We start from the raw sequence: 11,892 nt of genomic DNA, 5'->3' as shown, positions 1-11,892 counted from the left end.
TATTGCTGATTCAAGATCCCATCATAACTCTGGTTAGGAACAGCAATACTCAAAGGGAATAAAATTTCACTGCTTCAAAGCAGAACTCATGGAAGACGTGGACTGTTCCATGGATGTTCTAAAAGCCAGCTTCGCTCTTTTCAAGTTCTGTCCATCTGATTTGAAGGCCAGTATTAAGGCTTTTGCTGCTGGTATCATAGCTTTCAACAAAATAACGAAAAAAGGAGGCAAAAAAAAAAAAMCTTAGAATTGTAAAGGCTAGAACAATATCAGCAACGCATAGGAAAGAGTTAGCAGGAGAAAAATTTACAATCTGAACTATATATATAAAAAACCGAATCCCTGCAGTCAGTAATGGATGCTTTTCATTATCCATTTTCTTTTTTGAAACTTTTACTGTGGTTGACAAGTGACCATGTTATCTTTGTATGTCTTGCCTGTCAAGAATTTTACTGACCTATACAAGTTTTTAAATATGTTTACAAATCTTTAAAAGTAACGAATATTTTCAAGAATCCTTTGAGCTCCATTATAGCTGTTGTGTATCCAGCATTTTAAAGTGGTGTAAATATAGCCATGAATGCTTGATAACAGAATCCAGCTTTTTAAAATGTTAATACTACCTTTAACTTTAGAATAAGACATTCTTTATAAGACTAGTTTATTCTCCAGACGCTAAAAATAGTTGGCAGTTTGGACCACAGGTTTCACTGATGTCCGTGGAAGCTGCCTTGGCAAAAATAGTTTCTGACAGTATCAACATGTCGACATCTCTAGTGGAAGAAATAAATTTTGCCACCGAAACACTTTTTAATCTAGATATTTGCTAAGCATTCTGAAAGGAAAAGATGGATAAAAAATTTTATGCTAGTTAAGAAACATTCTGGCTTTTTTTTTTTTTTTCTTTCTCCTTTTCCCTCTCTCTCCTTGTAATTAAAAAGTGCACTCAGGGGAGTAAATGTAATATCATTGCCTTAAATTCCTGCAGAATGAATACAAATTGAATTCTAGCTTCTTCAGAGAAATTCTAACTTTAAAACTACAGTCTATAAATATTGCCTGTGTCTACCTTCTTTTCCTTACAATACTTCCCCTAGAAAGGATCTACATAAAACAACACAAGTTTTAACAGCCAACTTCTTATAGCACACTTTATATCTTTTTATATTTTTATATCCTTTGAGATTGCAAAGTAAGAAAAATCTTGGCAAAAATCAAGGGTGGCAAACTTGGATTTCTCCCATAAATTTGATAATGTAACATTTCCAATCCATGTTATTTGTGTTGATACACAGATGTATGAAGCCTTCTTACTGCTTCTGTTGTATAGGCTCATCGCATAGACATAGTTGATGTTGTCATTTTAGAATAAAATCCCTTAGAAAATACAGTACAGAAAAGGCATCTGAAAATTTGCTTTTGGGAGACAACCAGATTTTTACAAATGCATGCCCCAAACCTGCAACCAACTCCATGCAGGCAGACTCTTGACAAGATAAGAAGCTCAAAAAATTCAAGCAGTTTCTTATCTTAATGCACTAACATTAAAAAAACACGAAAGCAGACGGAAACTAAATATTTTTAAAGACATTACAGAATGTCAAAGAGATTATATTTTCTTCAACTCAGCAAGGTACCTTTTATTCATGCTCAGATTTACTCCTTACTGGGATATAGCATGTTTTGTCTGACAATTATCTTCAAATTATGTGAATTACCAAATTACTTCTCTTACCTCTCTAAAGTCCTCCTTAAGGAGGCCACTTATACAAACAGCTAATGTATTCTTAGCATCCATCCGAAGTAATTTCATTTGTATCAAAAAAAAAAAGCAATAGCAGACCTATTACAGGCAAATTCACTCTTTCAGCTAAAGAAAAATGACACGTTCTAAATCAATTAAAATTTTTAATTTAAGATAATCCAACATTTCCCAATAAAAAACATGCTGTAACTTCTTCAAACTGAACTTCAGCTGCTCTTCTAAAGCCTCCTATACTGTTGAGCTTCAAAACCTTTGAGAGAGATGTAGTGTYTAGACATTTTCATTCAGAGGGAATAAGCACATGTTTATTATTACGCTTCCTATAATAAATTACAGTCAAGCACGGCACATAAGCATAGTAGCAACAAAACATTTCTCTCATTCACACACAAAAATTAAATCAATAGCTGAAAGGCCAAAAATCTTTAAAATATTTTTTAATATTTTAGTGAGAACACTTTGTTCTTAAATTCTGGATCTTAAATTCTACCACAGAGTTAGCAGCCTCACAGTACTTCACCAATGCATTCATTAAGATGGTCACTGTATTTGACTATTTTTAAGCATAAACATACATTTAAACACTTCACTATGTCAGGGTTGGAGCTGTCTAATGAGACCAATCAGACCTCCAAGACAGGTGGTGAACCGAGCACTGCGATTTTTCTAGCTCCTCCTTTTGCTTTTCTTTCTTCCGCTTCTGCTTTCCCCCACTTACTTTATGTACTTTGACTACAGCCTCCTTCATTTCTCCCTGAGCCCCTCCATCCTGATCTCTAACTGGACCCTAACCCTTATTAACCCCACTTCCACTATTTCTCCCTCTTCCAGACTGTTCTTCTTCTGCCAGTGGCCTATTCTTAGTTCGCTGTCAGTATGAATGCTGTGATGGCAGAACGCCAAGATATTTTCCATTGCAGAATTAATACCACTGGCAGACAAGTAAACCACAAACACTACCATCATTGGAGGCGAAAAACCCCAAGCAGCCCAGAACAATGCTAGCCATCATTAGCATGGTTTGTGCACTACGGGCTACAGAAATTGTCCTGTCTTCAACATATTTGTTTGATGCACTGTACAGACATGGGGCAAGCCTTTCACCTTTCAAATTAGTATTCTTCTCTCTTCATCTCATGTAATCATGATCTTTATTCCCATCAAGCCTCCTAATGACCTGCCTAATAAAACTACACAAAGCGGGTCTCATCTTGACAGGAAATCTTGCACAAGATCTGTTCTTGAACTAATCCCACCTAGCTCAAGGGTGACCCACAACCCTACTTGTGGATCTTTTGGGAGGCGAGGAATTTGCAGAAGAGCAGCCAGAAAGCTGTGACACACAGTACACAGTCAGGGCACAGAAAGGGTTTTCTGCGCTTCCTATGCTATAGCAGGAGAATGCGTCAATCCCATATGTGGGATATCAGTGCAGTATACCAAGCTGTTTAATCAATGTGAGAAAACAGTCATCATTACTTTGTTGCCAGTTCAAAGCAGAAATAGTTAAGTTATAAAACTACAGACTATTTTGAAATATAAATATTTTGCATGATTAGCCAAGTGCTGGAATAAAAATATGAAACACATATGGTTATATACTAATCTAGTTACTAGTATTTAAAAGGGATTTTTTTAGTTAAAAAAAAAAAAAAAAGCTCTGATTCATTCTTCCATAACATATTTAAAACATTCAAAGAAACTGTTTTAAATTGTGTTTACAAAATTTCACAGTCACCCACTGTGCTAGTGAGAGAAAGTCACCTTCAGAAATGATTACATAATTTACTACTGTGTAAATAAACACATCTTACTCATATTTTCTTCATCGTCTACATCCATTGTGAAATATTTTTGTTGGTTTCTTGCCTGGCGGAGACTGCTTCTGTCTGGAAAATAGAGAATAGAGTTTTTAAGCTTTACTGTGCCAACATACAAGCTTAAGTGATCAAACTGCTTTAGCATCCCCTGCCTGGGCACTGGCTTTGCTTTGTGCTTTCCATACACTTTTCTCGAGTGACAGTGAACAGCTCACTCTTTGCATAACCTTTTCTACCCATTCATATCTCTGCACTCTACAGAACTGCAAATTCTGCAACTTCTGCAAGCATTTTTGCTTTTCTTATGGCAGACTGCAATATTTTTAATCAGAAAGTACACATACAGACATGTATCAGGAGTACAACTGTATATAAGCCACATTATCTCACTACAAACATAACTTTCTTTAACAGCTATTGCAGGTAACTTCTTGAGTCAGCAGTTTGTTTGTGACACCAACTTTAGACCTGGTTAAATGAAGAAATGCTCTTCCTGGAGTGAACCAGCAAGATATCTCAAGGTAAAAACAATGTCAAACCCAGTTTGCACGTAAAAACACAGTTCAAGCAGTCAATAGGCTGATGATGCAGTTGTCTACCCAGTACCGTTCTGATGAACATCTGTTTGGTTTGGTCTGGTCCATGTTGGTAGGTTTTTTGTTTTTTTTTTCTTAAAATGTATTATGTACATAATACATACTGCTCTCTAGTTATTATTCAAGTCCATTAGTCAGAGAGCACTGAACCCAGAACCACACGTGAAAGATGTAGATGAACACACTTTTACTGAAAGATCTATTGTTACAGTGAGGAGAGTAAAGTGGAGAATTAATATCTTGGCATCCTTAAACTGCAGAGGATCAAATCATGGGAAACTGTCATTTGTTTTGTACTTGCCAGTCTGTTGAATTTTGTGTTCGTCTGCCTCTTAGCATTCCTAAAGTATTGGTAGCTAAATCCCGTGCTTTCTACACTCAGCATTGCTTTATTTCGCTTTTTATGATGCATTTATTTTCTGCTGATTCRTTACCATAATTGTTTGGAAAGTATTCGAAGAGAGAATTGTATTGTGCAAATGCAAAATAGTTCTGTGATAATCTAGCCGTTCTCTCTAAATTGTAAAGGCCTCACTTTCAAAGATATTTCCATAAGAACATGAATTTCCAGGCAAATTTAAACTAAATTCTTCAACTCATCACAATGGATTTTGGGAGGGCTTTTGTCACTCCTGCAAGGATGTGCTTCAAGCTATATTATGATCTCTGTTGCACAGCAGCTCTGATCATTACATTTTGCAGCAGGCTCTGTGAACTGCTCAGGACCAGGCTGAAAATGGCTTACCCTCTTGCCAGCTTCTTCATTAGCTGATCCATCATAAATCAGTCTCTAAGTCTAGTTTTGATATTATGTCCTGATGTGACATTCATCTAGTTTACATGGGAGGCATACAAGTCTACCGTCACTACCAAGTCTCCCACCATGCCACGCTCTGATCTCCTTTAGCACACCACAGTTGCTTTCATTACCCTCACTAAACAGTCAATAATATAGTCTTAGCAATGCTTCTCCTACAAAGATTAATCCATAGCAATCCCAAGTTATTAACATAATTATTCTATTGCCTTTCAAATTTCCTTTTAATAACTCTATCACAAATGCTAATACATCAACATGACTGACTGCTTTTGCTGACAATCAGATAAAATTAAGATTCAACACCTACTTTTGTTAAGGGTATATCTGATCTGGTCCGTCAAAACTATTATGAAGAGTCCACAGCAATCACAAGGCAAACTTCAGCACTCTTGTTCTTAACAATACAATTGTTTCCCATCAGCATTTCAGCCTTTTACTTTTAACATGGAAAGAGGGAACAGGCTTTAAAGCTCCTGGAACTTTTTCATTCCCATTCCGCAATATGTATTCTTTTTCTTTTTTCCTCTTCAATAAGATATTTGACATTTCATATTTTCAGAATTTGCAAGGACTTCAGTATCCGGATGAACACAGATGCCGAAATTCTGGGGCATCATTTCTAATTATCCATGCAAATTTTACCTACAAAGTACATATCTTCCTAAAAATTATCAATCAAACAGAGACACTTTCAGGATAAGCATTCAGGATATTCAGGACTCAGCAGAATGAACAATAACCAATTCAGACTGAGGCTGTAGTCACATATGCTGTCTTCAACAGAGATTAAGACACTGGTCTTACCACTCCTTCAGCAGCTGACTCTCAGCATGGATACACAACTGGTGGTACCAGTAAAGCTACCAGAGTTGTGCAGCACTACAACAAATGGTGTCTGGGGAAGGAAAAGGTGAGACACTGGTGATATCTTAAGATCGTACTGCCAGGAAAGACAATGTATGGTGAAACCACAGACCAAGATTGCAACTGGAAGGGACAGGAAGGAACGGTCAGGAAACAGAGGTTATCTGTGCCTCCAAAAAAGGGGAAACACTGGAAGGCATGCAGCATAAAAGACACAGCTTGATTTTATGTTATTGTATGGGTTGGCACAAATGGTAACTGGGCACATTACAAAGATCATCAGAAGAAAGAGGTGGCTTAGGTGGAGACCCTAGCAAAGCATGTTATGGTAAGACACTAATCAAACAGGTAGCTCTATGAGTAGCTGAACTCAAGAAACCCTGCTGCCTCCAGCTCCAACCCTCCTGGCACCATTGCCTTGCATCTCAGCAGCTTTACCTTAACGAGATTGCCTTGTGACTCATCAACTCCAGCTGAAGTTCTCCCTGCAGCAGATCTTTCATAACCTCTTTCCAACAGGAATGCTATGATGTTAAAAGAGCACATCTGAACTCACTGCAACCCCAGGGATTTTCTGTTTATGTATTGTTCAATACCCAATTTCTAGTGAAGTGCTTGCTCAACTATGTGTTTTGCTCTTATTACAGCCTTTCCCTCTGGACACACACCTGTTTCTCTCTCTTCCATCTAGCTGTCAACTTTAATTAAATATTTAGCAACTTCATACTCCCTTCAAGTGTCAACATTGGTGGAAATCAGACAACAGATTCAACACTTACTGAGAGGAGGGACTCATATAAATCAATATAGTCACTTGGTAAGGTTGATGCAAAAGAAAAAAAAATCTCACCACCTTTGCTAACATTAAAAAAAGAAAACAACCAAGGAAAGCAAAACAAAACTTCCATCTAAGGATGAAAGATAATATGTAGGAATACTGAAACAAATAATACAGCTGACTGTGTAACAGTTGTATAACCCACTGGTTAAAACGCAAAATTAAATGTGCATATAAAATACTTAAAAATTTGTAACTCATAAAGGAGTATCAGATACTGAGAAAAGGAATAAAGAATGTCAGTAGAAAATACAGACAGTATATTTGCAATGTTAACACCTATGCTAGGTCAAATATTGTTATTCAGTAATTAAAGATGTTTAAAACTGCTATATCCTCAACTGAACAAATCCTCATCAGGTAAACTATTTGCAATCTTTATGGCTTACTTTCACAGCAGGAGTTGAGCAGTACTTATAGAAAAAGCAAAAGGCCTACTTAATAATCATTAGGCTAATTAATACTATGCCTTTAAAAGTTACATGAGAAAGAAAAATACATCATATATTTGTCACTATTTCACTTGCTATTTCAATAACAAAACATTCCATTCATGGGTGTCAAGAGCCTGTAATTATAATAAATTTCATATCAGCAATGTAAAATGTTTATGAGCACTTAGGTTTGTGGCCTCGAAAATGCCTCTTTGCTCCTGCAAGAAAATTTCCATTTCACTCCTCAACTCAGCCTGGAGAAGATAGTGATTTAAGTAATTTAGAGGCTTCTCCATAAAGAAGGAGAGGAGACATAGTGCCAAAACACACAAAACACATTTCTGAGCAACATGAAGCTGCTTAGATATCCCGCTAGTTAGACAGCGCAAACTAAAGCAGACCTTCATCATGCACGTAAGCATGATGCACAAGACAAACAGTAAAAGTCCCCAAAGACTATGTCACCTGCAGTTTGGAACTGCAAGGGCAAAGAGCTAAAACACTACATTCACACATACTACTCCTGAGACTCCTAGGGGTACTCAAAACCAAATTACAGAACTTTCTCAACTTTTAGCTTTAGCTGAATTGTAGGTTTCAGTTATAATCTCTCGTCCTTACTCTCCTCATCATGCACCTTGTGTACTACAGCCTCTCTGCACTAGTCCTTAAAAATCCCATCTTACCTTTTGTAACATATTCAAAGAGACATCACTTCAAACCTAGGTATAGATGCATGTCCACATCCATACATACTTTCTCTACAGCAGTTTTGGCCTCCTCTGCTCCATTTGTTTCACTTTACACAGAACTCCAGCACTCGGCTTTTAGGGTTCTTCATTACAAGCTCAGCTCTATCACTATCTTTTATGTAGTAATGGGATACCTGAACTTCATTCCACAAACACATCCCCATTGATTGTTTCAGTGTGAGCGCTATTAAACTTTCATCTTGAGTAGGAAAGAGACAAGAATGAGTTCCCTGTAAGTATCTAGAAAGCTGTAATATTATTTTCTCAAATCCTACCCTAGAGGTCTTCTCTGCTGCAGTGCCCACAGGTGTTTTGAAACTGTTGCAGCTGCTCTGTGAGCCTATGTCAACCTTGCACTTATGATATTTAACATACCATTTATGTTTCCTCCTGTACCACTAAAACTAATAGGCTTCACCTAAGACATTAGCACTTTGTATTGTCGAGCTGTTTCATGTTTTGTCAAACAAAGACCTTCAGCATTCAAGGACCACCGAAATACTTTAGGTTCTTTAGATACTTCAGATTTTGTAGGCCTGAGTTAAAACACTCCTGATAGCCCACAGGAGGATGCAGAGCTTCTGGTCATGTTTTATTTCAGCTGCAAGCTTCCCCAATCTTGGGCTGCTCCATTTCATGCTGGCTAGCAGAGTCCCCATTTCATGACAGCTTCCAACCCCGTGCAATTTGGGGAGGAAAAAAAACAGACAACTAAAGTTGCCATAAACAAGCATGTTTTACTAAGTGGAGTAAAACAAATTATTATTTCAAACACCCAGAAATCAAGCAAGCCTTCATTTAAATAAAATTTAAGAATCAGAAAAGTCTTCCAAACATAAAATAGGAACTGATCACAGTTTTATTTATTTCTGTCTTCAACAGCCTCTGGTTACACCTGTATACTGAAAAAACCTCACTGCATTAAATGGGATGGTAGCATCATCTGCACTACTTAACACTGAAAGAAGCATCAACCTTTTTGCATCAGATGAGTACACAAGAAATCACAAAATTAAATATTCTTTAATGTTGGTAGGATTGGAGGTTTCTTGATTTCTTTTCCCCTCCTTTCTTGCACTATCACATATCCTTAGAGCTATTTTCAGTATAGGCAGGAGCACTGATTCTGCTGTCTGTAACACAGTTGGGCAGGGAATATGGGATACATCACAATCTCCCTGTTCTTCCCTAGCTGCTGCTCATCTGAATTTGTCACCAAGTTCTCATCTCTCCAGAATGAGGAGCCTGTTCTTTGCCCTTTGACTCTACAGCACCTCATGCAAGGACTTTTGTCATTGCTCGGCCCTCAAGCACTACAATAATACAAAATGAGCATTTGGACATCAAGGAAATCCTGTCAAGGAGGCAAAATCAGAGAGGGAGGTAGATGACTCCAGGGTCATGAATCAATGCAAGTATTACAGCAATAACAAATAGACAACAAAATACTACCTAGGAACAAGGGATGAGCGAAAGAATCAGGAAGAGAGTGGAGCAATTTTCCAGAGACAGTCAAAGAAAACATCTAGAGACTGGAGATGACAGTTTTCAAGTAACATGTGCATGCCCCCGTGCACAATGGGAGAAACCAGAAGCCTTTTGTGCTTGCTGTTGACAGTGCTACACAAACGAAAAGCCAGGAAGACTCAAGTGTGAGATTTCTCCAGTCTCAGCCAGGAAGCTAGAGACTTCAGAAAGGAGATACCTCTTCTGAGAGCCTGGAACATTTTCCTGATATACAATCTGATATGTTATCACAGTACACTCACCAGGACCTTTGCCACCAGGCAAGAAGGATCACACTCTGTGTTTAACCTAGCTTCTCTAAGAGCACAGCTGTTGGGCAGCAGCTGGCTCACCTATTTTCAATAACCATGTGGGCCACCCTTGTATAACAGCAGCACTAGTTTGAGAATCTCTCTTCTGTCTGATCACCATCTTCACTTGAACAGATGGATAGAGAAATGGGAAAGGATAATACAAATCGCATAAGCCTTTCTCCTCTAAAGAGATTAAAAATTGTAGTAAAACTTTTGAGAACAGGCTACTTATGTTTGCTCTATAAAAGCTTCTTAAGTTTGCTTTCTGAGAAGAGCCCAATTTTGTAAAAATTGCATTAAAAATCTTTTTTTAAAATTATGTGTTTCAATATGTATAAAACAATAAACTAAAACATTCTGAAAATAATAAAATGCTAGAAGTCTTACAAGTCAAGGTATTCTTACACTATGTATTTCCATAGTCTACAGGTAGTATCACATCAATTNAAAAAAAAAAAAAAAAAAAAAAAAAAAAAAAACCCACACATCATACACCACCACATGCTAACAACTGAACAAATCTTACAGGCTTGAACAGGAGCCTGTGAAATTCTTATTTTTGACCAGAGTCAACTGCAATTATTACTTTTCCCAGAAGAGACAGAGAGCTGATTCAAATAGTAAGTCTACATCTAAATAAGAGAAATACAGATGAACCTTCCTTTTCAACTACCACCCTCAGATGCCTAATTGCCCAATTACATTCATCTTTTAGCATGGAGATGACATCCCATCTAGATTCTAAGAAACTACTAGCAGATATTTTTTCAAAGCTCACATTTGCTGCTGACTGAACTCAGGACAGCAAGTACAAAAATGTGAGTTAAGTCTGCAGCCAAAGCCAAACAACTGGCATAGCCACCTTCATCTATGCTGTCAATTAAATGTTGCTTATAGCTTAGGTATTTATTAGGTTAAAGTTTTGTACAGTTTTGTTTGACTTTAAACACAAGCCTCTTGAGGGTTTGCTAGGTAGATTCTGACTTGGCAATTTTTTTCCATTACTTCTGGCCTTGGTGACTTTTTCTGAAGTTAAATACAAAGAGATGTTCTCCTCTCCTCTGTCTAGAGCACCATGGATGCGAAGTCATACTGGCAGAAGCCCCTGGGAAGTGGACATGGCTGCAGGGAGGTACAACCTAGCATGGTCTCCAGCTAGAGCATACAGACATGTTCAAGACCTAGTTTTTGCCCAGAGCACTAACTTGAGAGCAATGAGGGAGAGTAAAGGGTTAAAGTCAATGAACTGACTGCTTCTTCCTTCTTCTTCAGAGTTTATGGCCATAGACAATGCCAAGACAGATTCTGCAGCACCACTGTTTCAGAAACTCTGCTTGAAGGCTGAGAGGTAGACACTCCAGCAGCTCTAGGAGAAATACATAGTGACATACACACCCCACCCACTCCTGGAATCCACTGTCCTTTAATAGAGGCAATCCCAAACTTAGTTTTCTCGCATGCTATCACATCTTCTGCAGGTGCTACAGCCACGGCGGGTACCTCTGTGCCCATACAGAGAAGAAACGCTGACCCAGCACCCATCACATTAGTTCCAAACACAGCCGCTGGGTACCTTGCACACATGGCTACCACAGAGCTACCCAACACCACTGCTTGGGAACACTCATACTATCCAAAGGGTTCTCTGAAAAGATTTCTATGCAATAGTACTTTCAAGAAGCTTGTCATGCTTGGGCTCTTTTGCTTTGCAGGACTAACAAGAAGCTTGTTTACCAAAGAGCAGGCCAGAGCAGCACCCTTGACACAACAAAACAAAGACTGCAAGGCCCTCAACTGTGGGTGCAAAGCAACAAGAGCATGCCTATGAACTTACTACATGGACATTTTAGGGAAAAGAAAGGGCTGTGCTACCTATAAGTTTGTATCAAGGGAAAAAAAGGGGGGAGAGGGAGAAAACTATTTCAACTCAATTTTCAGATTAAACCATTCTCGGAGAAAGTAACAATAATCAGATAAATCAGAGAACAGAATGAGAGGCAGATGATTGCTACAAGCCATTGTAATTGAAAAAATGCATTGTAGAATTCATTGCAGATATTCAACTAAAATCTTAGAAAGCTTTCAGTATTCTCCTGCACAGCAATTTCCTATCACAAAATTATTGTTAAGATTTCTACAAAGTATACTTACTTAAGAAGTCCAAATAACATTTATTTTTCCTT

The 11,892-nt window shown here is 37.9% G+C and overlaps 1 protein-coding gene across 3 annotated transcripts in view; it reads right to left on the bottom strand.

Moving 5' to 3' along the window:
• ADARB1 (adenosine deaminase RNA specific B1) overlaps positions 1–11,892 on the bottom strand; it is a 94,723-nt gene that overhangs the window by 46,358 nt on the left and 36,473 nt on the right. For all 3 annotated transcript variants that reach the window (XM_085312420.1, XM_085312418.1, XM_085312419.1), the window contains exon 3: positions 3,580–3,654. In XM_085312420.1, coding sequence (XP_085168546.1) covers positions 3,580–3,607 — 28 coding nt within the window. In that variant the 5' untranslated portion in view covers positions 3,608–3,654. The remainder of the gene's footprint in view (positions 1–3,579; positions 3,655–11,892) is intronic.

Source organism: Rhea americana, unplaced genomic scaffold (genome assembly GCF_003343005.1).
Source record: "Rhea americana isolate MKP2758 unplaced genomic scaffold, rheAme1 scaffold_362, whole genome shotgun sequence".
In the NCBI taxonomy this organism is placed as follows: Eukaryota; Metazoa; Chordata; class Aves; order Rheiformes; family Rheidae; genus Rhea; species Rhea americana.
The sequence above is the reverse complement of the archived record's forward strand: the minus strand, read 5'-3'. Positions and strand labels throughout refer to the sequence as shown.